Here is a 27,898-nt window from a genome sequence, read left to right on the forward strand (position 1 = left end):
ACGACTCTGATTTCAGTGATGAAGTCGCAGGCAGAGGCACACGGTGACGGGTCGGTGGCGATGTCCCCGGCTGAGGTCGTCAGGGAATGTGTGTCCTGTGGATGGTTTGGAGTGCAGGGAATAGAGGATCACATGACCCGGCGGGGAACATGTATAAGAAATAAGAGGGATTGCGGATTCAGGGAATATCTGATTGCCTTGGGGTTGGGGGTCTCCGAACTACAGCCTGTGACCACATCCGGACTGCTAACAAGATGTTACCCCCCCCCGCAAGGGGGTGTGTCCTCAATCTGCACCGATTGAGGATGAAGGTCAGCAGAGGCTGCCTGTGCTCTCCGCTTCTGATTTAAAGGGGGGACTCTGATGTATGGGAGGACTCTGATTGGAAATCTGATGTATGGGAGGACTCTGATGGGAAATCTGATGTATGGGAGGACTTTGATGGGAAATCTGATGTATAGGAGGACTCTGGTGGTAAATCTGATGTAAAGGGGGGACTCTGATGTATGGGAGGACTCTGGTGGAGAATCTGATGTATGGGAGGACTCTGATGGGAAATCTGATGTATGGGAGGACTCTGGTGGGAAATCTGATGTATGGGAGGACTCTGATGGGAAATCTAATGTATGGGAGGACTCTGATGGGAAATCTAATGTATGGGAGGACTCTGATGGGAAATCTAATGTATGGGAGGACTCTGGTGGGAAATCTGATGTATGGGAGGACTCTGATGGGGACGGTATGATGGAACTCTGATGGGGAACCTGATGTATGGAGGGAACTCTGATGGGGACCCTGATGTATTGGGGAACTCTGATGGGGAACCTGATGTATGGGGAAACTCCTGATGGGGACCCTGATGTATTGGGGGACTCTGATGGGGACCCTGATGTATTGGGAGACTCTGATGGGGACCCTGATGTATTGGGGGACTCTGATGGGGAGCCTGATGTATTGGGGGACTCTGATGGGGAGCCTGATGTATTGGGGGACTCTGATGGGGAGCCTGATGTATTGGGGGACTCTGATGGGGAATCTGATGTATTGGGGGACTCTGATGTAAAATATGATGTATAGGAGGACTCTGATGGGAAATCTGATGTATTGGGGGACTCTGATGGGGAATCTGATGTATTGGGGGACTCTGATGGAAAATATGATGTATAGGAGGACTCTGATGGGAAATCTGATGTATTGGGGGACTCTGATGGGGACGGTATGATGGGAACCTGATGTATGGAGGGAACTCTGATGGGGAACCTGATGTATTGGGGGACTCTGATGGGGAGCCTGATGTATTGGGGGACTCTGATGGGGAATCTGATGTATTGGGGGACTCTGATGGGGAACCTGATGTATTGGGGGACTCTGATGAGGAACCTGATGTAAGGGGGAATCTCGTCTAGTTGGGAGGTCTAGGTGGGACGTCTAGGTGGGGCGTCTAGGTGGAACGTCTAGGTGGAACGTCTAGTTGGGACATCTAGTTGGGATGTCTAGGTGGAACGTCTAGTTGGGACGTCTAGTTGGGACGTCTAGTTGATGGAGGTGGGGGGGAGGGAAGGTTCATTGATGGAGGTGGGGGGGAGGGAAGGTTCATTGATGGAGGTGGGGGGGAGGGAAGGTTCATTGATGGAGGTGGGGGGGAGGGAAGGTTCATTGATGGAGGTGGGGGGGAGGGAAGGTTCATTGATGGAGGTGGGGGAGGGAAGGTTCATTGATGGAGGTGGGGGGAGGGAAGGTTCATTGATGGAGGTGGGGGGAGGGAAGGTTCATTGATGGAGGTGGGGGGAGGGAAGGAAGGTTCATTGATGGAGGTGGGGGAGGGAAGGTTCATTGATGGAGGAGGGAAGGTTCATTGATGGAGGAGGGAAGGTTCATTGATGGAGGTGGGGGGAGGGAAGGTTCATTGATGGAGGTGGGGGGAGGGAAGGTTCATTGATGGAGGTGGGGGGAGGGAAGGTTCATTGATGGAGGTGGGGGGAGGGAAGGTTCATTGATGGAGGTGGGGGGAGGGAAGGTTCATTGATGGAGGTGGGGGGAGGGAAGGCTGATTGATGGAGGTGAAGGGAGGGAAGGCTGATTGATGGAGGTGGGGGAGGGAAGGCTGATTGATGGAGGTGGGGAGGGAAGGCTGATTGATGGAGGTGGGGAGGGAAGGCTCATTGATGGAGGGGAAGGCTCATTGATGGAGGTGGGGAGGGAAGACTCATTGATGGAGGTGGGGAGGGAAGGCTCATTGATGGAGGTGGGGGAGGCTCGTTGGTGGTGGGGAGGGGAAGGCTTGTTGATGGAGGTGGGGGGGGAAGGCTCGTTGATGGAGGTGGGGAGGGGAAGGCTCGTTGATGGAGGTGGGGAGGGGAAGGCTCGTTGATGGAGGTGGGGAGGAGACTCATTGATGGAGGTGGGGAGGGAAGGCTAATTGATGGAGGTGGGGGGGAGGCTCGTTGGTGGTGGGGAGGGGAAGGCTTGTTGATGGTGGGGAGGGGAAGGCTTGTTGATGGAGGTGGGGAGGAGGCTCATTGATGGAGGTGGGGGGGAGGCTCATTGATGGAGGTGGGGGGGAAGCTCATTGATGGTGGTGGGGAGGGGAAGGCTCGTTGATGGTGGTGGGGAGGGGAAGGCTCGTTGATGGTGGTGGGGAGGGGAAGGCTCGTTGATGGTGGTGGGGAGGGGAAGGCTCGTTGATGGTGGTGGGGAGGGGAAGGCTCGTTGATGGTGGTGGGGAGGGGAAGGCTCGTTGATGGTGGTGGGGAGGGGAAGGCTCGTTGATGGTGGTGGGGAGGGGAAGGCTCGTTGATGGTGGTGGGGAGGGGAAGGCTCGTTGATGGTGGTGGGGAGGGGAAGGCTCATTGATGGTGGTGGGGAGGGGAAGGCTCATTGATGGTGGTGGGGAGGGGAAGGCTCGTTGATGGTGGTGGGGAGGGGAAGGCTCGTTGATGGTGGTGGGGAGGGGAAGGCTCGTTGATGGTGGTGGGGAGGGGAAGGCTCGTTGATGGAGGTGGGGGGGAAGCTCATTGATGGAGGTGGGGAGGGGAAGGCTCGTTGATGGTGGTGGGGAGGGGAAGGCTCGTTGATGGTGGTGGGGAGGGGAAGGCTCGTTGATGGTGGTGGGGAGGGGAAGGCTCGTTGATGGTGGTGGGGAGGGGAAGGCTCGTTGATGGTGGTGGGGAGGGGAAGGCTCGTTGATGGTGGTGGGGAGGGGAAGGCTCATTGATGGAGGTGGGGAGGGAAGAGGGTTTTATTGGTTCAAGCTGTAAAAATATCCATATCTGGAATTCAGCGTTATAGTATCTCAAAATGAGTAAATTTACTAAAAACATGTTCTTTCCCGCATGAGTCTTCTGTTTTGATGTTTCATTGCAATCTCTCCGGGGGGAGATTTTTTCTGTGGATGGAGCACAGAGAGAGATCGGTAGACTCGATGACAACATTGTAGCGTGTCTCCATTCATAGAGATCTCCCTCTCTTGGAATGTTACACATTATTTACATTCCTCAGAGCGGGACATTTCCACATTGATACATTGTATTGTTTCCCACCCAGTGCGTTGCCCCCCCCCCCCATTGCTATTTTCTACATTCCTGGAATATCAGCCCCGCGCGTGCCGCCAAAAAAAATAACACATGTAGGGGTTTTCGTTTTTTCCAGTCAACTGATTTTAACCACTTCAGCCCCGGACCATTTAGCTGGCCAAAGACCGGGCCACTTTTTTTTGCGATTCGGCACGGCGTCGCTTTAACTGCCAATTGCGCGGTCGTGCGACGTGGTTCCCAATCAAAATTGGCTAATTTTTTTTCCCACAAACTGAGCTTTCTTTTGGTGGTATTTGATCACCTCTGCGGTTTTTATTTTTTGCGCTATAAACAAAAATAGAGCGACAATGTAGAAAAAAATAACAATATTTTTTACTTTTTGCTATAATAAATGTCACTAAAAACATAAATATATAAAAAAAATACAGTTTAGTCCGATACGTATTCTTCTACTTATTTTTGGTAAAAAAAAATCGCAATAAGCGTTTATTGATCGGTTTGCGCAAACGTTATAGCGTTTACAAAATAGGGGATAGTTTTATGGCATTTTTATTAATATTTTTTTTACTAGTAATGGCGGCGATCTGCTATTTTTTTGTGACTGTGACATTGCGGCGGACACATCGGACAATTTTTGGGACCATTCACATTTTATACAGCGCTCAGTGCTAAAAAAAAACACTGATTACTGTGTAAATGTGACTGGCAAGGAAGGGGTTAACACTAGGGGGCGCTGAAGGGGTTAAACATGTTCCCTAGGGAGTGATTCTAACTGTAGGGGGAGGGGACTCACAAGGGGAGGAGACTGGAGTTCCTCTGTACACACATCGGTCTCCCCTCCTCTGACAGAACCTGGATCTGTGTATTTACAAACGATCATGGGCAATGGCAGGTCCCCGGCAGACATTGTGGTCGCCGGGTACACGACCGAGCAATGCCGCAGGTGCGCGCGCCCCCTAGGCGGCCGGGAAGCCCAAGACGTCATATGACGTCCACTCAGGATGGGAGATCCCCTCTATGGACGTCATTTGACTATGGGCGGGTAGGGAAGTGGGTAAAGGGGAAAAGTTCTAATTTATGTCGTCCTCCTACCCCCACCTACTCCTAACACCTATAGGCATTTTTTCCTGGGGGGGGGAAGTGGGTACCTAGTTTTGGATCTCCTATGGCGAAGTCTAATGCCCCGTACACACGATCGCAAATTCCAACAGCAAAAGTCCGATGTGAGCTTTTGGATGGAAATTCCGAAGGTGTGTAGGCTCCTTTGGACTTTTGCTGTCGGAAATTTCCGCCAACGAAAGATTGAGAGCTGGTTCTCAAATTTTTCCGCCGGAAAAAAATTCCTTTTCGAAATTCCGATTGCGCGAAATTCAGACGCACGCTCGGAAGCGTCGAACTTCATGTTCTCGGCTCGTCGTAGTGTTGCGCGTCACCGGCGTTCTTGCCGGTTGAAAGTTACGAGATCTTTTGTGTGACCGTGTCTATGGCAAGCCAAGCTTGAGCGGAATTCCGTCGGAAAAACCATCGAAGGTTTTTCCAATGGAAAATCCGAACGCGTGTACGATAACACTCATCTATGTAAATATCACGACCCTTTCTAAATACTGTACAGCCTTGGCCAAAAGTTTTGAGAATGACGCAAATATTAATTTTCACAAAGTCGTCCGCCTCGTGTTTGTAGATCTTTTTATCCGATGTTACTATGGGATACTGAAGTATAATTACAAGCTTTGTATGAGTGTCAGAGGCTTTTATTGACAAAGAGTCAATATTTGAAGCGTTGACCCTTCTTTTTCAAGACCTCTGCACTGATGTGAAGGGGAGGAGATCGTATGATCGGGGGGCTCTGATATGAAGGGGAGGGGACTGTGTGATCGGGGGGCTCTGATATGAAGGGGAGGGGACTGTGTGATCGGGGAGCTCTGATGTGAAGGGGAGGGGACCGTGTGATCGGGGGGCTCTGATGTGAAGGGGAGGGGACTGTATGATCGGGGGGCTCTGATATGAAGGGGAGGGGACTGTGTGATCGGGGGGCTCTGATGTGAAGGGGAGGGGACTGTATGATCGGGGGGCTCTGATATGAAGGGGAGGGGACTGTGTGATCGGGGAGCTCTGATGTGAAGGGGAGGGGACTGTGTAATCGGGGGGCTCTGATGTGAAGGGGAGGGGACTGTGTGATCGGGGGGGGCACTGATGTGAAGGGGAGGGGACTGTGTGATCGGGGGGCTCTGATGTGAAGGGGAGGGGACCGTGTGATCGGGGGGGGCACTGATGTGAAGGGGAGGGGACCGTGTGATCGGGGGGGGGCACTGATGTGAAGGGGAGGGGATTGTGTGATCGGGGGGCTCTGATGTGAAGGGAAGGGGACCGTATGATCGGGGGGCTCTGATGTGAAGGGGAGGAGATCGTGTGATCAGGGGGGCTCTGATGTGAAGGGAGGGAGACCGTATGATCGGGGGGCTCTAATGTAAAGGGGAGGGGACTGTGTGATTGGGGGGCTCTGATGTGAAGTGGAGGGGACTGTGTGATCGGGGGCTCTGATGTGAAGGGGAGGGGACTGTGTGATCGGGGGGGGCACTGATGTGAAGGGGAGGGGACTGTGTGATCGGGGGGCTCTGATGTAAAGGGGAGGGGACCGTGTGATCGGGGGGGGCACTGATGTGAAGGGGAGGGGACTGTGTGATCGGGGGGCTCTGATGTGAAGGGGAGGAGATCGTGTGATCAGGGGGGCTCTGATGTGAAGGGAGGGAGACCGTATGATCGGGGGGCTCTAATGTAAAGGGGAGGGGACTGTGTGATCGGGGGGCTCTGATGTGAAGGGGAGGGGACTGTGTGATCGGGGGGCTCTGATGTGAAGGGGAGGGGACCGTATGATCGGGGGGCTCTGATGTGAAGGGAAGGGGACCGTATGATCGGGGGGGCTCTGATGTGAAGGGTAGGGGACGGTGTTATCAGGGGGCTCTGATGTGAAGGGAAGGGGACCGTGTGATCGGGGGGCTCTGATGTGAAGGGGAGGGGACCGTATGATCGGGGGCTCTGATGTGAAGGGTAGGGGACGGTGTTATCAGGGGGCTCTGATGTGAAGGGAAGGGGACCGTGTGATCGGGGGGCTCTGATGTGAAGGGGAGGGGACCGTATGATCGGGGGGCTCTGATGTGAAGGGGAGGGGACCGTATGATCGGGGGGCTCTGATGTGAAGGGGAGGGGACCGTATGATCGGGGGCTCTGATGTGAAGGGGAGGGGACTGTGTGATCGGGGGGCTCTGATGTGAAGGGGAGGGGACCGTGTGATCGGGGGGCTCTGATGTGAAGGGGAGGGGACTGTGTGATCGGGGGGCTCTGATGTGAAGGGGAGGGGACCGTGTGATCGGGGGGTTCTGATGTGAAGGGGAGGGGACTGTGTGATCGGGGGGCACTGATGTGAAGGGGAGGGGACCGTGTGATCGGGGGGCTCTGATGTGAAGGGGAGGGGACCGTGTGATTGGGGGGCCCTGATGTGAAGGGGAGGGGACCGTGTGATCTGGGGGCCCTGATGTGAAGGGGAGGGGACCGTGTGATCGGGGGGCTCTGATGTGAAGGGGAGGGGACTGTGTGATCGGGGGGCTCTGATGTGAAGGGGAGGGGACCGTGTGATCGGGGGGTTCTGATGTGAAGGGGGGGGACTGTGTGATCGGGGGGCACTGATGTGAAGGGGAGGGGACCGTGTGATCGGGGGGCTCTGATGTGAAGGGGAGGGGACCGTATGATCGGGGGGCTCTGATGTGAAGGGGAGGGGACCGTATGATCGGGGGGCTCTGATGTGAAGGGGAGGGGACTGTATGATCGGGGGCTCTGATGTGAAGGGGAGGGGACTGTGTGATCGGGGGGCTCTGATGTGAAGGGGAGGGGACTGTGTGATCGAGGGGCTCTGATGTGAAGGGGAGGGGACTGTGTGATCGGGGAGCTCTGATGTGAAGGGAAGGGGACTGTGTGATCGGGGGGTTCTGATGTGAAGGGGAGGGGACTGTGTGATGGGGGGGGGCACTGATGTGAAGGGGAGGGGACTGTGTGATCGGGGGGCTCTGATGTAAAGGGGAGGGGACCGTGTGATCGGGGGGGGCACTGATGTGAAGGGGAGGGGACCGTGTGATCGGGGGGCTCTGATGTGAAGGGAAGGGGACCGTATGATCGGGGGGCTCTGATGTGAAGGGAAGGGGACCGTATGATCGGGGGGCTCTGATGTGAAGGGGAGGAGATCGTGTGATCAGGGGGCTCTAATGTAAAGGGGAGGGGACTGTGTGATCGGGGGGCTCTGATGTGAAGGGAGGGAGACCGTATGATCGGGGGGCTCTAATGTAAAGGGGAGGGGACTGTGTGATCGGGGGGCTCTGATGTGAAGTGGAGGGGACTGTGTGATCGGGGAGCTCTGATGTGAAGGGAGGGAGACCGTATGATCGGGGGGCTCTAATGTAAAGGGGAGGGGACTGTGTGATCGGGGGGCTCTGATGTGAAGTGGAGGGGACTGTGTGATCGGGGGCTCTGATGTGAAGGGAAGGGGACCGTATGATCGGGGGGGCTCTGATGTGAAGGGTAGGGGACGGTGTTATCAGGGGGCTCTGATGTGAAGGGAAGGGGACCGTGTGATCGGGGGGCTCTGATGTGAAGGGGAGGGGACCGTATGATCGGGGGCTCTGATGTGAAGGGTAGGGGACGGTGTTATCGGGGGGCTCTGATGTGAAGGGAAGGGGACCGTGTGATCGGGGGGCTCTGATGTGAAGGGGAGGGGACCGTATGATCGGGGGGCTCTGATGTGAAGGGGAGGGGACCGTATGATCGGGGGGCTCTGATGTGAAGGGGAGGGGACCGTATGATCGGGGGCTCTGATGTGAAGGGGAGGGGACTGTGTGATCGGGGGGCTCTGATGTGAAGGGGAGGGGACCGTGTGATCGGGGGGCTCTGATGTGAAGGGGAGGGGACTGTGTGATCGGGGGGCTCTGATGTGAAGGGGAGGGGACCGTGTGATCGGGGGGTTCTGATGTGAAGGGGAGGGGACTGTGTGATCGGGGGGCACTGATGTGAAGGGGAGGGGACTGTGTGATCGAGGGGCTCTGATGTGAAGGGGAGGGGACTGTGTGATCGGGGAGCTCTGATGTGAAGGGAAGGGGACTGTGTGATCGGGGGGTTCTGATGTGAAGGGGAGGGGACTGTGTGATCGGGGGGGGCACTGATGTGAAGGGGAGGGGACTGTGTGATCGGGGGGCTCTGATGTAAAGGGGAGGGGACCGTGTGATCGGGGGGGGCACTGATGTGAAGGGAAGGGGACTGTGTGATCGGGGGGCTCTGATGTGAAGGGAAGGGGACCGTATGATCGGGGGGCTCTGATGTGAAGGGGAGGGGACCGTGTGATCGGGGGGTTCTGATGTGAAGGGGGGGGACTGTGTGATCGGGGGGCACTGATGTGAAGGGGAGGGGACCGTGTGATCGGGGGGCTCTGATGTGAAGGGGAGGGGACCGTATGATCGGGGGGCTCTGATGTGAAGGGGAGGGGACCGTATGATCGGGGGGCTCTGATGTGAAGGGGAGGGGACTGTATGATCGGGGGCTCTGATGTGAAGGGGAGGGGACTGTGTGATCGGGGGGCTCTGATGTGAAGGGGAGGGGACTGTGTGATCGAGGGGCTCTGATGTGAAGGGGAGGGGACTGTGTGATCGAGGGGCTCTGATGTGAAAAGAAGGGGACTGTGTGATCGGGGGGGCTCTGATGTGAAGGGGAGGGGACTGTGTGATCGGGGGCTCTGATGTGAAAAGAAGGGGACTGTGTGATCGGGGGGGCTCTGATGTGAAAAGAAGGGGACTGTGTGATCGGGGGGGCTCTGATGTGAAGGGGAGGGGACTGTATGATCGGGGGGCTCTGATGTGAAGGGGAGGGGACTGTGTGATCGGGGGGCTCTGATGTGAAGGGGAGGGGACCGTGTGATCGGGGGGCTCTGATGTGAAGGGGAGGGGACTGTGTGATCGGGGGGGGCTCTGATGTGAAGGGGAGGGGACTGTGTGATCAGGGGGCTCTGATGTGAAGGGGAGGGGACTGTGTGATCAGGGGGCTCTAATGTGAAGGGGAGGGGACTGTGTGATCGGGGGGGGCTCTGATGTGAAGGGGAGGGGACTGTGTGATCAGGGGGGCTCTGATGTGAAGGGGAGGGGACTGTGTGATCGGGGGGCTCTGATGTGAAGGGGAGGGGACTGTGTGATCGGGGGGCTCTGATGCGAAGGGGAGGGGACTGTGATCGGGGGGCTCTGATGCGAAGGGGAGGGGACTGTGTGATCGGGGGCTCTGATGTGAAGGGGAGGAGACCGTGTGATCTGGGGGCTCTGATGTGAAGGGGAGGGGACTGTGTGATCGGGGGGCTCTGATGCGAAGGGGAGGGGACTGTGATCGGGGGGCTCTGATGTGAAGGGGAGGGGACCGTATGTTCGGGGGGGCTCTGATGTGAAGGGGAGGGGATCGGGGGGCTCTGATGTGAAGGGGAGGGGACCGTATGATCGGGGGGCTCTGATGTGAAGGGGAGGGGACTGTGTGATCGGGGGGCTCTGATGTGAAGGGAAGGGGACTGTGTGATCGGGGGGCTCTGATGGGAAGGGGAGGGGATCGTATGATCGGGGGGCTCTGATGGGAAGGGGAGGGGATCGTATGATCAGGGGGCTCTGATGTGAAGGGGAGGGGACTGTGTGATCTGGGGGCTCTGATGTGAAGGGGAGGGGACTGTATGATCGGGGGCTCTGATGTGAAGGGGAGGGGACCGTATGATCGGGGGGCTCTGATGTGAAGGGGAGGGGACTGTGTGATCGGGGGGCTCTGATGTGAAGGGGAGGGGACCGTGTGATCGGGGGGCTCTGATGTGAAGGGGAGGGGACTGTGTTATATCCGGACAGTATATATATTTTCTCTGATGGTGTTGTTTGGATATGAAGGGCAGTGATTGGTTTATTAGATAATCGTTTCTTTTTTTTTTGTGTCTCCGCAGAGTCTGAAGGCACCATGAAGAGGCCCTGTCTACAGACGGGATGAGTCGGGGTCATGTCTCCCTCCCTGTCCTAATCGCCCCCTTTGTTCTCCCCTCTTCTCTCTCACCCCTCCCCCACCTCCACCTTGTGATCCGAGACCCACAAGAATGAGCTGGCTCAGTAAACTCAACCCCCGAGGCGCTGGCGCCAAGCCCGGCCGTAGTGCCAGCCTCCAACCCCTGGTGACCGCTGACCCAGAGACTTGCCTGATGGTCTTCAAGAATCACTGGTCTCAGGTGAGGTCCTCCAGGCGTCGGTACTTGTGTGTGGAAAGAGATTAGAAGGCCGTGACTTCCCACCATATGGGAGATATCATGATCATCTGTCTGGGGGGAGGGGCTCTGGTAGGGAGTATTGCCCCATTTCATGGTCTTCCTTCCACTGACACCAATGATGGGACACTATTTTCTCCACTGACATCAATGATGGGACACTATTCCTCCCACTGACACCAATGATGGGACACTATTCCTCTCACTGACACCAATGATGGGGCACTATTCCTCCCACTGACACCAATGATGGGACACTATTCCTCCCACTGACAATGATGGGACACTATTCCTCCCACTGACACCAATGATGGGACACTATTCCTCCCACTGATAACAATGATGGGACACTATTCCCCCCACTGACATCAATGATGGGACACTATTTTCTCCACTGACATCAATGATGGGACACTTTCTTTATCGTACATCACGGGACACAGAGCGGCATTCATTACTATATGGGTTATATGGAGTACCTTCAGGTGTAGACACTGGCAATCTCAAACAGGAAATGCCCCTCCCTATATAACCCCCTCCCATAGGAGGAGTACCTCAGTTTTTACGCCAGTGTCTTAGGTGTTAGTCATGGTTTAGCTTGCCTCCGCATCCTTGGGATTAGGTGAGCTACCGGTTCTGTCCAAAAAAGCCTCAGCGCTAAAGTGGTCAGTAACCGGACCCCAAACCCTTGGGGTATAGCCCATAATGCTTTTCTTTTTAGAGAGCTGGACCCTGGGCCCAGAACTTAGAAACCTTTGGGTACCTAAAGTTTTCTGTTGCCAGGGTGCTATATGGGCCCAGGACAGTGGATCCTTCATAGGAACCCAGGGCCTGAAGGTCTAGACATCCCCACGGAGATGGGGGAAGATTGGGCCTCTTGCTTGGCAAAGTCCTGCGGCATGGAGCAGGTAAGTGAGGGGAAAACTTGCGGAACTTGGTTCTTAGCAGGTTTTTTCTGGGGGGTCACAGGGGACATGCCTAAAGTTATGCACTGCATCTGGCAAACTAGTCACATATCATAAAGATAGGATGGCTCTCTATGTATTATTCCCCATAAGATGTGACCTCCCTTGTAGTGTTGGAAAAGCATTGAGTGGGGCCTGTGTTATATAAAAATATATGTGTGTGTCAGAGAGCTTTGCTTACCTGCAGGCCTCCAGGCGATGCTCCATTCAGTCTTCCTCCTCAGAGCCTGCAAGCAGGCAAAACGCTGACCTCCTCATGGTTCCAGGCTGCAGTTTGCTGGAACAGAGAGGTCCCTTCCTCCCAAAATCCCCCCCCCCCTCCCCCTGTCGGGAGGGGCATTTCCTGTTTGAGATTGCTGGGGGGGGAAGGGCGGGTCAGTGGCTTAAAGGAAGGGGCGGCCCTTCCTTGTTTGTTTGTTCCATTCAATACTTTGGAACTGAGGAGAAAGACCAGAGCGGCAGCACGGGGCGCCGAGGACACACAGTGGCCAGAAAGGATATTGCAGTCTTCAGAGGACTGTTTTGTCAAGCCTAGAAATAGGCTGTTTCTTTTCCATCTCATAGTTTTTCTTTGCAATACTACTCAGGGGGACAGAATGTTTTTTCTTTCCTGGATTTGAAACAAAAACGAAAAAAAAAAAAAAAAAGTCATCTAGGGGAGAGGAAGCATTTTTTTTATCCCCCAAACAGGTGTTTGGACAATTAACTTTTATAGTTCCAAATACCAATAGGTAGCAGGTGTACCTCGGTATTGTACCATGGTATGCCGCTGTTTTCCCTACAGGGAGCCTTGGGGCCATCGGGATCTGGGGCTGGAGCTGACGCGGGTCAGTCCAACCCTAAGATGGTCACGGAGGAGGTATTACTCACCTCTTTAAAAGAGATGCAGAAAAGCATGGGAAAAATGATATCCGCAGCTATGCGGGGCAGTAAGCGGAATAGATCTCCGTCGCCCGAGCGCGGACCCTCAGAAGAGGAGGTCCTTTCCTCAGGGGAATTGGACGACCTCTTGGACACGGACCAAGTAGGTTCAGGGATCGAAGACCCGGATACAGAGGAGTCTGGGGCAGTCTCCCTGAGGGAGAGCTGGTGGATTCAAGGATTGTCGGACTTGGTCCATAGGACATTCAACTTGCCAGTACCAGATCTCCAGGTATCGACGGTTTCAGCTTTGGGCTCACTGAGGGCGCCTCAAAGCAATGCTGTGTTTCCGATCCATCCTCTATTAGAGGGAATTTTGTTCCAAGATTGGAACAAGCCAGATAAGATCTTCTTACCACCTAAAAGGTTCTCTGTCCTATATCCTATGGAAGAAAATTTTTCCAAAAGATGGGCTACTCCTGCAGTGGACGCAGCCATCTCATGTGTTAACAGATCGTTAACATGCCCTGTAGAAAACATACAGGTGTTCAAGGATCCAGTTGATAAGCGCTTGGAAGCACTACTTAAGAACTACTGCAGGGGCAGTAGTACAGCCAGCTGTGGCTGCGATTGGGGTCGCTCAAGCATTATCGGATCAATTTAAGCAGATGCTTAAACTTATTCCGGCCCAGCAGGCAGAAAAATTTTCGGATGTCCCTAAGGCCATATGTTTTACGGTAGACGCAATCAAGGATTCTATCCAGCAAGCGTCACGTTTATCGTTATCCCTTATCCATATGAGAAGACTCTTATGGTTAAAAAGCTGGGAGGCTGAGCCCCCATGCAAGAAGCTCCTGGTAGGGTTCCCCTTCCATGGAGGACGACTCTTCGGAGAAGACCTAGATAAATACATTCAGACCATTTCAAACGGCAAGAGTACTCTCTTGCCAACTAAGAAGAAGGTTCAGGGACCTGCGTTTAAACGACAGTATTCCCCTGGGCAGGGGCCCTCTAATGCCAAGCAGTATCGACGGCCTCCTGCAAAAGCAAACTTCGGCTTCAACAGCAGATCACAAGGACAGGCTGTTAGAGGCAAAAGGCAGTGGTTTCGCAAACCAGCAAAACCAGCCCCCAAGCCAACCTTATGAAGGGGCGCCCCCACCCACGAAGGTGGGGGGAAGGCTGCGACTCTTTTCAGAGATTTGGGAAGCCAGCATTCCCGACGAGTGGGTACGGTCTTCCGTGGCCACAGGCTACAAATTAGATTTCCTAAGGTTTCCTCCTCCTCATTTCCAGAAGTCGAGGATTCCAAACGATCCGGAAAAGGGAGCCGCATTAAGATCGGCATTAGATCATCTACTTTCCCAGGAAGTAATAGTAGAGGTACCAGTCCTGGAACAGGGGCTGGGTTTCTACTCCAACCTATTCATCATCCCAAAATCCAATGGAGATGTCAGGCCAATTTTGGACCTAAAGATGGTAAATGCATATCTAAAGATCCGCTCATTTCGGATGGAATCCGTGCGGTCAGCAGCTGCCACACTCCAGAAGGACGACTTCATGGCGTCCATAGACATAAAGGATGCCTACCTTCATGTTCCAATTTATCAGCCACATCAAAGATATCTACGCTTCATGGTGGCTTCGCGTCACTTCCAATTCGTGGCGCTTCCCTTCGGGTTGGCTACGGCCCCCCGGGTGTTCACGAAGGTCCTAGCTCCAATCCTAGCCAAACTAAGGATCCAAGGGGTCACGATCCTAGCATACCTGGACGACCTCCTAGTCATAGATCACTCGTCTCCCGGCTTGGAGCGAGCAGTGGCCCTCACGGTCCAATACCTCGAGAGGTTCGGCTGGGTCCTAAATCGAGAAAAGTCAGCTTTCCAGCCCACAAAGCAGTTGGAATATCTCGGCATGAGATTAGACACAGAACAACAAGGAGTGTTCCTACCTCTGAGGAAGGTAAAAGCCATCAAGGAATTAATCCTACTGGTTCTAAGCAAGAAAGAACCGACTATTCGCCTATGTATGAGGTTACTAGGCAAGATGGTGGCCACATTCGAGGCGGTACCATACGCCCAGAGCCACACTCGCATCCTACAGGCAGCCATCCTGTCAGCATGGAGCAGAAGGCCACAGGCCTTGGATATCCCGTTGCCGCTCTCATCAAGAGTCCGACAAAGTCTGTGTTGGTGGTTAGACCCTCAGAATCTACTGAAGGGGAGGTCTTTCAGCCCAGTGGCTTGGAAGATAGTGACCACAGACGCCAGCCTGACGGGCTGGGGAGCAATTTTGGATGGTTGCACTCGCCAAGGTACTTGGGCAAAGCCAGAGAAGCAGTTGCCCATCAACATCTTGGAGCTCAGAGCTGCTCGACTAGCCCTCAGGGCTTGGACGTCAAAATTGCAGGGGTTCCCGGTGAGAATTCAATCAGACAATGCCACGGCCGTGGCACACATAAATCACCAAGGGGGAACCAGGAGTCAAGCCGCTCAGAGAGAGGTGAGCTTGATTCTTCTATGGGCAGAGGCTCATGTGCCCTGCATATCGGCAATATTCATTCCAGGAGTGGACAACTTTCAGGCGGACTTCTTAAGCCGCCAGACTCTATGGCCGGGGGAATGGTCTCTGCATCCACTAGTCTTTCAAGCACTCTGCCAAAGATGGGGAGTGCCGGACGTGGATATCATGGCATCGAGACTCAACAAGAAACTAGACAGGTTCATGTCCCGCTCAAGGGATCCGATGGCCTGCGGAACCGATGCGTTGGTTTGCCCTTGGCATCAGTTCAAACTTCTTTATGCGTTTCCCCCGCTCCAGTTACTACCCCGCCTGCTGCGCAGGATCTGGGTGGAGCACATACCAGTCATCCTGGTAGCTCCAGCATGGCCCAGAAGGGCATGGTACTCACTAATCTTAAGGATGGTAGTGGGAGACCCTTGGACTCTTCCTCTACGGCCAGACCTGCTATCGCAAGGTCCGATCCTCCACCCTGCCTTACGGCATCTAAATTTGACGGCCTGGAAGCTGAATCCCTGATTCTCAGGGGTAGAGGTCTGTCTCAGAAAGTAATCTCTACCCTAATCAGAGCCAGGAAACCGGTCTCTAGGGTGATTTATTACAGGGTCTGGAAGGCCTATGTAGGCTGGTGTGAGTCCAAGCGATGGCTTTCTCGCAAATTTACCATCGATAGAGTATTAAGTTTTCTCCAGCTAGGAGTGGATAAAGGATTGGCATTAAGCACAATCAAAGGACAGATTTCTGCTCTGTCAGTGTGGTTTCAGCGGCCGCTGGCCACCCACTCGCTGGTTAAGACCTTCCTTCAAGGGGTCTTACGTATTAGACCTCCAGTTAAATCCCCGCTTTGTCCGTGGGATTTAAATCTTGTTCTGTCAAGTTTACAGAAACAACCGTTTGAGCCGTTGGCTGATATTCCTTTGGTTCTACTGACAAGGAAGTTAGTATTTTTGGTTGCCATAGTTTCCGCAAGAAGAGTTTCGGAGCTGGCAGCCTTATCCTGTAAGGAACCATATCTTGTTTTTCATAAGGACAGGGTCGTTCTCCGCCCTCATCCTTCCTTCCTTCCGAAGGTCATATCCAGTTTTCATTTGAACCAGGATTTGGTATTACCATCCTTCTTCCCTAAACCTACTTCCAGAAAGGAAGGGTTGCTGCATACCTTGGATATTGTCAGGGCCATGAAGGCCTATCTTAAAGCTACAAAGAAGATCCGGAAGACAGATGTGCTGTTCATTCTACCGGATGGGCCCAAGAAGGGGCAGGCAGCTGCAAAGTCCACCATTTCTAGGTGGATTAAGCAATTAATCACTCAGGCCTACGGCTTGAAAGGGTTGCCTCCTCCAGTATCATTAAAGGCTCATTCTACTAGAGCCATGGGCGCCTCCTGGGCAGCACACCACCAGATCTCTATGGCTCAAGTTTGCAAGGCGGCAACCTGGTCTTCTGTCCACACGTTTACAAAATTCTACAAGTTGGACGTAAGAAGGAATACTGATACTGCCTTCGGGCAGGCAGTGCTGCAGGCTGCAGTTTGAGACCCTCGGATTCCGGGGGCTCCTCTTGTTCGAGTTAAATTTAAAAATTTTATTTTTCTCAACTAAGTTGGATTTATTATGATTTGAGTATATCTCTAAATTAAATCCTTTTGTCTTGGAGATGTTCTCCCTCCCCTCATTGTAAGCATTGCTTTGGGACATCCCATATAGTAATGAATGCCGCTCTGTGTCCCGTGATGTACGATAAAGAAAAAGAGATTTTTAATACAGCTTACCTGTAAAATCTTTTTCTTGGAGTACATCACGGGACACAGAGCTCCCACCCCTCTTTTTTGAGGACCATTTTGGGAGGCATACTGCTTGCTACAAAACTGAGGTACTCCTCCTATGGGAGGGGGTTATATAGGGAGGGGCATTTCCTGTTTGAGATTGCCAGTGTCTACACCTGAAGGTACTCCATATAACCCATATAGTAATGAATGCCGCTCTGTGTCCCGTGATGTACTCCAAGAAAAAGATTTTACAGGTAAGCTGTATTAAAAATCTCTTTATTCCTCCCACTGACACCAATGATGGGACACTATTCCTCTCACTGACACCTATGATGGGGCACTATTCCTCTCACTGAAACCAATGATGGGACACTATTCCTCCCACTGACACCAATGATGGGACACTATTCCTCCCACTGACACCAATGATGGGACACTATTCCTCCCACTGACACCAATGATGGGACACTATTCCTCCCACTGACACCAGTGATGGGGCACTATTCCTCCCACTGACACCAATGATGGGGAGCTATTCCTCCTACTGATACCAATGATGGGACACTATTCCTCCCACTGACACCAATGATGGGACACTATTCCTCCCACTGACACCAATGATGGGACACTATTCCTTCCACTGACACCAATGATGGGACACTATTCCTCCCACTGATACCAATGATGGGACACTATTCCTCCCACTGATACCAATGATGGGACACTATTCCTCCCACTGACACCAATGATGGGACACTATTCCTCCCACTGACACCAATGATGGGACACTATTCCTCCCACTGACACCAATGATGGGGCACTATTCCCCCCACTGATACCAATGATGGGACACTATTCCTCCCACTGACACCAATGATGGGACACTATTCCTCCCACTGACACCAATGATGGGACACTATTCCTCCCACTGATACCACTTTGTGTATTGATCGTGCATTGAGCAGATGCGCCCGATCGGAGGAATCGGGTTGGCGTTGCTGGTTGCCAAGCAACCAGCCGGGAAAGCCAATCCACTAACGATTACCTGTCGAGGACTCCCACTGACACTCGGGCATTTTCGGACATTTTCTACTCCCACTGGTCACAGTCCAGCCCCCCCTACAGTCTGAAAGACCGTAAGCTGGCCCTTTGGATAATTTGGAGACCCCCCCTGTCTTGGATCATCAAGGGTATCACACTGTGTTTCTTCATCTTCCAGGTTCTGAGGATTCTGGAGCGCCGGGCGTCCTCAGCGGATGTGACGACAGATGATATGAGCTGCGTGCGGAACAACACCTACCAGATGCTGAGCCTTTTAGCGGAGGAGCGACCGCGAGACGGGGAGGGACCGGGACCCATCCTGACCTACGTGGCATCTGAGGGCATTCTGGAGAAGCTCCTCCACTGGCACTTACACAGGGACTTCACTGAGGAGAAAAAGGTGACTGATCTCATACGTCCTCTGGAAACGTGACTGATCTCATGCGATGGTCCGGGTCTGGGCGTCCTCTGGAACTTGACTGATCTCATGCGATGGTCTGGGCGTCCTCTGGAACTTGACTGATCTCATGCGATGGTCTAGGTCTGGGCGTCCTCTGGAACTTGACTGATCTCATGCGATGGTCCGGGTCTGGGCGTCCTCTGGAACTTGACTGATCTCATGCGATGGTCAAAGGTCTGGGCGTCCTCTGGAACTTGACTGATCTCATGCGATGGTCAAAGGTCTGGGCGTCCTCTGGAACTTGACTGATCTCATGCGATGGTCCAGGTCTGGGCGTCCTCTGGAACTTGACTGATCTCATGCGATGCTCCAAGGTCTGGGCGTCCTCTGGAACTTGACTGATCTCATGCGATGCTCCAAGGTCTGGGCATCCTCTGGAACTTGCCTGATCTCATGCGATGGTCCAGGTCTGGGCGTCCTCTGGAACTTGGCTGATCTCATGCGATGGTCCAGGTCTGGGCGTCCTTTGGAACTTGACTGATCTCATGCGATGGTCCAAGGTCTGGGCATCCTCTGGAACTTGACTGATCTCATGCGATGGTCCAGGTCTGGGTGTCCTCTGGAACTTGACTGATCTCATGCGATGCTCCAAGGTCTGGGCGTCCTCTGGAACTTGACTGATCTCATGCGATGGTCTGGGCGTCCTCTGGAACTTGACTGATCTCATGCGACGGTCCAGGTCTGGGCGTCCTCTGGAACTTGACTGAGCTCATGCGACCGTCTAGGTCTGGGCGTCCTCTGGAACTTGACTGATCTCATGCAATGGTCCAAGGTCTGGGCGTCCTCTGGAACTTGACTGATCTCATGCGATGGTCCAGGTCTGGGCGTCCTCTGGAACTTGACTGATCTCATGCGATGCTCCAAGGTCTGGGCGTCCTCTGGAACTTGACTGATCTCATGCGATGGTCCAGGTCTGGGCGTCCTCTGGAACTTGACTGATCTCATGCGACGGTCCAGGTGTCCTCTGGAACTTGACTGATCTCATGCGATGGTCCAAGTTCTGGGCGTTCTGTTGATTGGCTGGTCAGGGAATGACGTCATCCCGTGCATGCGCACAAGATTCTGCCATTCTGGCGTGCCATTTTTTTTTTTTTTTTTTAAATACTGCAGCTGCTGACTTTTAAAACAAGGACACTTGCCTGTCCAGGGCGCCCGCGATGTGGGCACCCGAAGCTGATCTGTCCCTCGGCTCTCGGGTAGATGTGCTGCCTTTTTCGGTAAGGGAATTAGGAAGTGAAGCCTTGGGGCTTCAGTCTGGTTCCCTACTGCGAATACGCAATCCCACTGGTCCCTGCTGTCTTCTGTGTTTCCCAGAAGACAGCGGGGGGACGGAGAAGGCACTGGAAGTGGCGTCGATACCTGCGTATGTCTCGGCTCTCCATGCCCGGAAGTGGCGTAGATACATGCGGGTGTCTCGGCTCTCCATGCCCGGAAGTGGCGTAGATACCCGCGGGTGTCTCGGCTATCCATGCCCGGAATTGGTGTAGATACCCGCGGGTGTCTCGGCTATCCATGCCCGGAATTGGTGTAGATACCCGCGGGTGTCTCGGCTATCCATGCCCGGAAGTGGTGTAGATACCCGCGTGTCTCGGCTATCCTTCCCCAGAAGTGGCGTAGATACCCGTGGGTGTCTCTGCTATCCTTCCCCAGAAGTGGCGTAGATACCCGCGGGTGTCTCGGCTATCCATGCCCGGAATTGGTGTAAATACCCGCGGGTGTCTCGGCTATCCATGCCCGGAAGTGGCGTAGATGCCCGCGGGTGTCTCGGCTATCCATGCCCGGAAGTGGCGTAGATGCCCGCGTGTCTCGCGGCTATCCATGCCCGGAAGTGGCGTAGATACCCGCGTATGTCTCGGCTATCCATGCCAGGAAGTGGCGTAGATACCCGCGTGTGTCTCGGCTATTCATTACTGTAAGTGGCGTAGATACCCGCATGTGTCTCGGCTATCCATGCCCGGAAGTGGTGTAGATATCTGCGTGTGTCTCGGCTATCCATTACCGGAAGTGGCGTAGATACCCGCGTATGTCTCGGCTATCCATGCCCGGAAGTGGTGAAGATACCCGCGTGTGTCTTGGCTATCCATGCCCAGAAGTGGCGTAGATACCCGCGGGTTTCTCGGCTATCCTTCCCCGGAAGTGGCGTAGATACCCGCGTATGTCTCTGCTATCCATGCCCAGAAGTGGCGTAGATACCCGCAGGTGTCTCGACTATCCATGCCCGTAAGTGGGAGCAAAATACCTGAATTTAGACATGTATTTGCTCCCCCCTGAAAGGTACCAAATGTGACACCAGAGGGGGGGGGGGGGGGGGGGGGATTCCGAAAAAACGGAAGTTCCATTTTTGGGTGGAACTCCACTTTTATATCAAAGTGAAAACGGAACTCTGCAATATGATCAAAATTAAATATAAAAGAAACACAAAACTGTAAAAATGTTACCCCTTTTACTGCCACTGCCTTTTTCTTTGTGTTGGTGTTTTTAGGGGGTCTTACCATTCTGTTCCTGTATTCTAATGGTCCTTCTCTCTCTTCCCTAATCCTAGGTGGAACAGTTGAAGCTGTTTGAGATGCTGATCAGCCAATCCCACCAACCGCTCCTCCGCTACCAGCCTGTCCTGCGGCCCCTGGTCACCCTCCTCGGCACTTTCTCTCCCGGGCCCGCCTCGCCCGTACTGGAAAACAACTTGGTGCTGCTGCTGAACCAACTCTGCGTCTCCCTGGCCCGGGAGCCCTCTACCCTGGAGCTTTTCTTCCAAGATTCCACCGGGCAAGACGGTCCAGCCAACCTCCTGATCTTCTCCCTTCTGGTCCCCTTCATCCACCACGAGGGGGTCATTGGTCAGCAGGCGCGGGATGCTCTGCTTCTCATCATGGCCATGTCTTCTGATAACCCCACCATGGCCCGATACATCACCGAGAACTCTTTCTTCTGCCCCGTGAGTACCTGTAACCTGCTTCTTCGGAAACTTTGGGGCCCTTCTGTGTGCGGTGCATATTCACTATGCTAGTTCAGAGGTTACCACACAAGAGCAAGCATTTTTTTCACTTAAAGCCCAACTCCGAGGAAATAAAAAAATGAGCTGTGCCCACACTGCAGGGGTTAATTGCTTGGGAACAACAAGACTTCCTTCAGACTGATGTGGTACGGTTTGACCACACCACATTACGCGCGGGTTTAGCGCAGGTTAGCGGCACTTTCTCATAGAGTTCTATTAGGTCTTGCAGTTTGGTTGCGCTTTCTGAAAGCGCACCAATGATGCAGCATGCTGGAGTTTTTGGTGGACTTTCAGAAAGACCTCTGGACCTAATAGAACTCTTTTGGAACGCGCTGCTAACCCGCACCGAACCCCACAGGTACACTGCGCTTCTCCGGGGGTGCAGTCAAAACGCAACGCATCGGTCTGAAAGCAGCCTAAAGGAAGATTTACTGACCTGATCCTCCACTCCTTCCCTCAGCTAGAGTGGTCTCCGCAGCTTCTGCACCCCCACGCTCTAGTGGTTTGGTAGAGAAGGGATAGAAGACACTGAGCAGAGACCAGTGGAGGGATTGGCAGAGAGGGGTGGAGGCCATTGGAGGGATTGGCAGAGAGGGGTGGAGGCCATTGGAGGGATTGGTAGAGAGGGGTGGAGGACACTGAGCAGAGACCAGTGGAGGGATTGGTAGAGAGGCGTGGAGGCCAGTGGAGGGATTGATAGAGAGGGGTGGAGGACACTGAGCAGAGGCCAGTGGAGGGATTGGTAGAGAGGCGTGGAGGCCAGTAGAGGGATTGGTAGAGAGGGGTGGAGGACACTGAGCAGAGACCAGTGGAGTAATTGGTAGAGAGGCCAGTGGAGGGATTGATAGAGAGGGGTGGAGGACACTGAGCAGAGGCCAGTGGAGGGATTGGTAGAGAGGCGTGGAGGCCAGTGGAGGGATTGGTAGAGAGGGGTGGAGGACACTGAGCAGAGACCAGTGGAGTAATTGGTAGAGGGGGCGGAGGCCAGTAGAGAGATTGGTAGAGAGGGGTGGAGGACACTGAGCAGAGACCAGTGGAGTAATGGGTAGAGAGGGGCGGAGGACACTAAACAGTGGCCAGTGGAGAGATTGGTAGAGAGGGGTGGAGGCCATTTGTAGGGACTGGTAGAGAGGGGTGGAGGACACTGAGCAGAGGCCAGTGGAGGGATTGGTAGAGAGGTGTGGAGGACACTGAGCAGAGACCAGTGGAGTAATTGGTAGAGAGGGGCGGAGGACACTAAGCAGAGGTTAGTGGAGGGATTGGTAGAGAGGGGTGGAGGCCATTGGAGGGATTGGTAGAGAGGGGTGGAGGCCATTGGAGGGATTGGTAGAGAGGGGTGGAGGCCATTGGAGGGATTGGTAGAGAGGGGTGGAGGCCATTAGAGTAATTGGTAGAGAGGGGTGGAGGCCATTAGAGTAATTGGTAGAGAGGGGCGGAGGACACTACGCAGACGCCAGTGGAGGGATTGGTAGAGAGGGGTGGAGGCCAGTAGAGAGGGATTGGTAGAGAGGGGTGGAGGCCATTGGAGGGATTGGTAGAGAGGGGTGGAGGCCATTGGAGGGATTGGTAGAGAGGGGTGGAGGACACTGAGCAGAGACCAGTGGAGGGATTGGTAGAGAGGCGTGGAGGCCAGTGGAGGGATTGATAGAGAGGGGTGGAGGACACTGAGCAGAGGCCAGTGGAGGGATTGGTAGAGAGGCGTGGAGGCCAGTAGAGGGATTGGTAGAGAGGGGTGGAGGACACTGAGCAGAGACCAGTGGAGTAATTGGTAGAGAGGCCAGTGGAGGGATTGATAGAGAGGGGTGGAGGACACTGAGCAGAGGCCAGTGGAGGGATTGGTAGAGAGGCGTGGAGGCCAGTGGAGGGATTGGTAGAGAGGGGTGGAGGACACTGAGCAGAGACCAGTGGAGTAATTGGTAGAGGGGGCGGAGGCCAGTAGAGAGATTGGTAGAGAGGGGTGGAGGACACTGAGCAGAGACCAGTGGAGTAATGGGTAGAGAGGGGCGGAGGACACTAAACAGTGGCCAGTGGAGAGATTGGTAGAGAGGGGTGGAGGCCATTTGTAGGGACTGGTAGAGAGGGGTGGAGGACACTGAGCAGAGGCCAGTGGAGGGATTGGTAGAGAGGTGTGGAGGACACTGAGCAGAGACCAGTGGAGTAATTGGTAGAGAGGGGCGGAGGACACTAAGCAGAGGTTAGTGGAGGGATTGGTAGAGAGGGGTGGAGGCCATTGGAGGGATTGGTAGAGAGGGGTGGAGGCCATTGGAGGGATTGGTAGAGAGGGGTGGAGGCCATTGGAGGGATTGGTAGAGAGGGGTGGAGGCCATTAGAGTAATTGGTAGAGAGGGGTGGAGGCCATTAGAGTAATTGGTAGAGAGGGGCGGAGGACACTACGCAGACGCCAGTGGAGGGATTGGTAGAGAGGGGTGGAGGCCAGTAGAGAGGGATTGGTAGAGAGGGGTGGAGGCCATTGGAGGGATTGGTAGAGAGGGGTGGAGGCCATTGGAGGGATTGGTAGAGAGGGGTGGAGGCCATTGGAGGGATTGGTAGAGAGGGGTGGAGGCCATTGGAGGGATTGGTAGAGAGGGGTGGAGGCCATTAGAGTAATTGGTAGAGAGGGGCGGAGGACACTACGCAGACGCCAGTGGAGGGATTGGTAGAGAGGAGTGGAGGCCAGTGGAGGGATTGGTAGAGAGGGGTGGAGGACACTGAGCAGAGACCAGTGGAGTAATTGGTAGAGAGGGGCGGAGGACACTGAGCAGAGGCCAGTGGAGGGATTGGTAGAGAGGGGCGGAGGACAATAAGCAGAGGCCAGTGGAGGGATTGGTAGAGAGGGGTGGAGGCCAGTAGAGGGATTGGTAGAGAGGGGTAGAGGACACTGAGCAGAGGCCATTGGAGGGATTGGTAGAGAGGGGTGGAGGCCATTGGATGGATTGGTAGAGAGGGGTGGAGGACACTGAGCAGAGGCCAGTGGAGGGATTGGTAGAGAGGGGTGGAGGCCACTGAGCAGAGGCCAGTGGAGGGATTGGTAGAGAGGGGTGGAGGCCAGTAGAGGGATTGGTAGAGAGGGGCAGAGGCCAGTAGAGGGATTGGTAGAGAGGGGTGGAGGCCACTGAGCAGAGGCCAGTGGAGGGATTGGTAGACAGGCGTGGAGGCCAGTGGAGGGATTGGTAGAGAGGAGCGGTGGCCAGTAGAGAGGGGTGGAAACTGGGCGGTTGGCTATGGTAGATGAGTACAGCAGCGGCATTCATGATGGACGGAGCGGGGGGTCGGGGGTAGCCTGTGTAGAGGTCGGCCAAAGAGGAGGGAATTGCAATAGTTAAGTCCAGAGATAAACATAGAAAGAATGAGGTGGAGGCGGCACAATTTGTACGGTGATTGGACACGGGTCAGAGACCGCTGTCTGGTGTCCCTGGGTGTGATTGTGAGACGGACTCCATCGCCTGTATCCTCCGTCTCTCACCAGGCTGGAGGTTTTATTTTAATATATAAATCCCGAGAGACAAAACATGTGATTCTATATAAATATACATTCATGGTGTGCGGGGCGCGGGGCGGACACTCAGCCAGCTGTCTGCCGTGTGTGTGTGTGATGGGAAACCTGATCCGTGGAGTCCTTAATCCTCCTCAAGTGTTGGGAGGGAAATGATCTGAGAGGTGTAGAGTCACGGTGAGTCCATCACGTTCATCCTCCCTCCCTCCCTCCCTCCTCCCTCCTCCCCCTCCTCCCCTCCATACTCCTCCTCCTCCCTCCATACATGGTCTCCCCCATGTATCCCTCCACCAGCACACACATTGGTCTCTCCCTGTATCCCTCTCCCAACACACACATTGGTCTCTCCCTGTATCCCTCTCCCAGCACACACATTGGTCTCCCCCTGTATCCCTCTCCCAGCACACACATTGGTCTCTCCCTGTATCCCTCTCCCAGCACACACATTGGTCTCCCCCATGTATCCCTCCACCAGCACACACATTGGTCTCTCCCTGTATCCCTCTCCCAACACACACATTGGTCTCTCCCTGTATCCCTCTCCCAGCACACACATTGGTCTCCCCCTGTATCCCTCTCCCAGCACACACATTGGTCTCCCCCTGTATCCCTCTCCCAGCACACACATTGGTCTCCCCCTGTATCCCTCTCCCAGCACACACATTGGTCTCTCCCTGTATCCCTCTCCCGGCACACACATTGGTCCCTTCCTGTATCCCTCTCCCGGCACACACATTGGTCCCTCCCTGTATCCCACTCCCAGCACACGCATTGGTCCCTTCCTGTATCCCTCTCCCAGCACACACATTGGTCTCCCCCATGTATCCTGCTTCTTGATTACACATTGATCTTTCCTCTGCCCCCCCCCCCCCCAATCACACACATGTAATTTGTATCCAATCCCCAGCATAGATCGGTAATAATATCTACTTCTAGAACAGGGGTCTCAAAGTACCGGCCCGAGGGCCATTTGCGGCCCGCGGACTAGTTTTAAATGGCCCGCGGGCAGGGCGGGTGCCGTGGAAGTGTAGATCGAGGTGCATGAAGAGTAGCGCAGGAAGCGTCTGTCATAAGTTCACTTGTCTCTCATGTCACACTGCTACTCCCCGGCGGCCCCTCCTCTCTTCTCGTCCATCCCCATTTGCTTGTGACATCATCTGAGATGGACGAGAAGAGAGGAGGGGCCGCCGGGGAGTAGCAGTGTGACATGAGAGACAAGTGAACTTATGACAGACGCTTCCTGCGCTACTCTGCCTTTGAAGAAAACAACAAGTAAATGCTGACCTGTGCCCTGATGTGCTCTGATGTGCCTTCATGTGACCTGATTGTGACCTGATTGTGCCCTCATGTGCTCTCATGTGCTCTCATGTGTCCTGATGTGCCTTCATGTGACCGGATTGTGCCCTGATGTGCTCTCATGTGCCCTGATGTGCCCCCATGTGCCCTGATGTGCCCCCATGTGCCCTGATGTGCCCCCATGTGCCCTGATGTGCTCCCATGTGCCCTGATGTGCCCCCATGTGCCCTGATGTGCTCCCATGTGCCCTGATGTGCTCCCATGTGCCCTGATGTGCTCTCATGTGCCCTGATGTGCCCCATGTACCCTCATGTGTCTCATGTACCCTGATGTGCTGGGCTCTGTACATCAGGGTACCCTGTACCCTGATGTGCCATGTGCCCTGTCCTGATGTGCTGTGCCCCATGTGCCCTGATGTGCTCTCATGTGCCCCATGTTCCCTGATGTGCCCCATGTGCCCTGATTGTGCCCTGATGTGCCCCATGTGCTCTGATTGTGCCCTGATGTGGCCCATGTACCCTGATGTGCCATGGGGCACATGAGAGCACATCAGGGCACAATCAGGTAACATGGGGCATACCAGGGAACATGGGGCACACCAGGGAACATGGGGCACATGAGAGCACATCAGGGCACATGGGGCACAGCACATCAGGACAAGGCACATGGCACATCAGGGTACAGGACATGGCACAGCACATCAGGACATGGCACATCAGGGTACAGGGCACATGCAACAGCACATCAGGGCACATGGCACATCAGGGTACAGGGCACATGAAACAGCACATCAGGGTACAAAGCCCAGCACATCAGGGTACATGGGGTACCCTGATGTGCTGGGCTTTGTACCCTGATGTGCTGTTTCATGTGCCCTGTACCCTGATGTGCCCTGTCCTGATGTGCTGTGCCCTGATGTGCCATGTCCTGTACCCTGATGTGCCCTGTCCTGATGTGCTTTCATGTGCCCCATGTTCCCTGATTGTGCCCTAATATGCTCTCATGTGCCCTAATATGCTCTCATGTGCCCTGATTGTGCCCCATGTGCCCTGATTGTGCCCCATGTGCCCTGATTGTGCCATGTGCCCCATGTACCTTGATGTGCTGGGCTTTGTACCCTGATGTGCTGTTTCATGTGCCCTGTACCCTGATATGCCCTGTCCTGATGTGCTGTGCCCTGATGTGCCATGTCCTGCACTGTGCCATGTGCCCTGTCCTGATATGCCCTGCCCTGATGTGCCGTGCACCCTGATGTGGCCTGTTGTGCTGTACCCCTATGTGCTGTACCTTGATGGTGAGTGGTCAGTGTGCAGTGTAGTGGTCAGTGTGATGTGTAGTGGTCAGTGTGCAGTGTAGTGGTCAGTGTGATGTGTAGTGGTCAGTGTGCAGTGTAGTGGTCAGTGTGCAGTGTAGTGGTCAGTGTGCGGTGTAGTGGTCAGTGTGCAGTGTAGTGGTCAGTGTGCAGTGTAGTGGTCAGTGTGCAGTGTAGTGGTCAGTGTGCAGTGTAGTGGTCAGTGTGCAGTGTAGTGGTCAGTGTGATGTGTAGTGGTCAGTGTGCAGTGTAGTGGTCAGTGTGCAGTGTAGTGGTCAGTGTAGTGGTCAGTGTGCAGTGTAGTGGTCAGTGTGCAGTGTAGTGGTCAGTGTGCAGTGTAGT

The 27,898-nt window shown here is 54.3% G+C and overlaps 1 protein-coding gene across 2 annotated transcripts in view; it reads left to right on the forward strand.

Annotated features, from left to right (window-relative positions):
- FHIP1B (FHF complex subunit HOOK interacting protein 1B) overlaps nucleotides 1-27,898 on the forward strand; it is a 98,739-nt gene that overhangs the window by 33,795 nt on the left and 37,046 nt on the right. For both annotated transcript variants that reach the window (XM_040334111.1, XM_040334112.1), the window contains exons 2-4: nucleotides 10,534-10,809; nucleotides 18,179-18,400; nucleotides 21,003-21,395. In XM_040334111.1, the coding sequence (XP_040190045.1) occupies nucleotides 10,681-10,809; nucleotides 18,179-18,400; nucleotides 21,003-21,395 (744 nt within the window). In that variant the 5' untranslated portion in view covers nucleotides 10,534-10,680. The remainder of the gene's footprint in view (nucleotides 1-10,533; nucleotides 10,810-18,178; nucleotides 18,401-21,002; nucleotides 21,396-27,898) is intronic.

Source organism: Rana temporaria (genome assembly GCF_905171775.1).
Source record: "Rana temporaria chromosome 2 unlocalized genomic scaffold, aRanTem1.1 chr2h, whole genome shotgun sequence".
NCBI classification, from domain to species: Eukaryota; Metazoa; Chordata; class Amphibia; order Anura; family Ranidae; genus Rana; species Rana temporaria.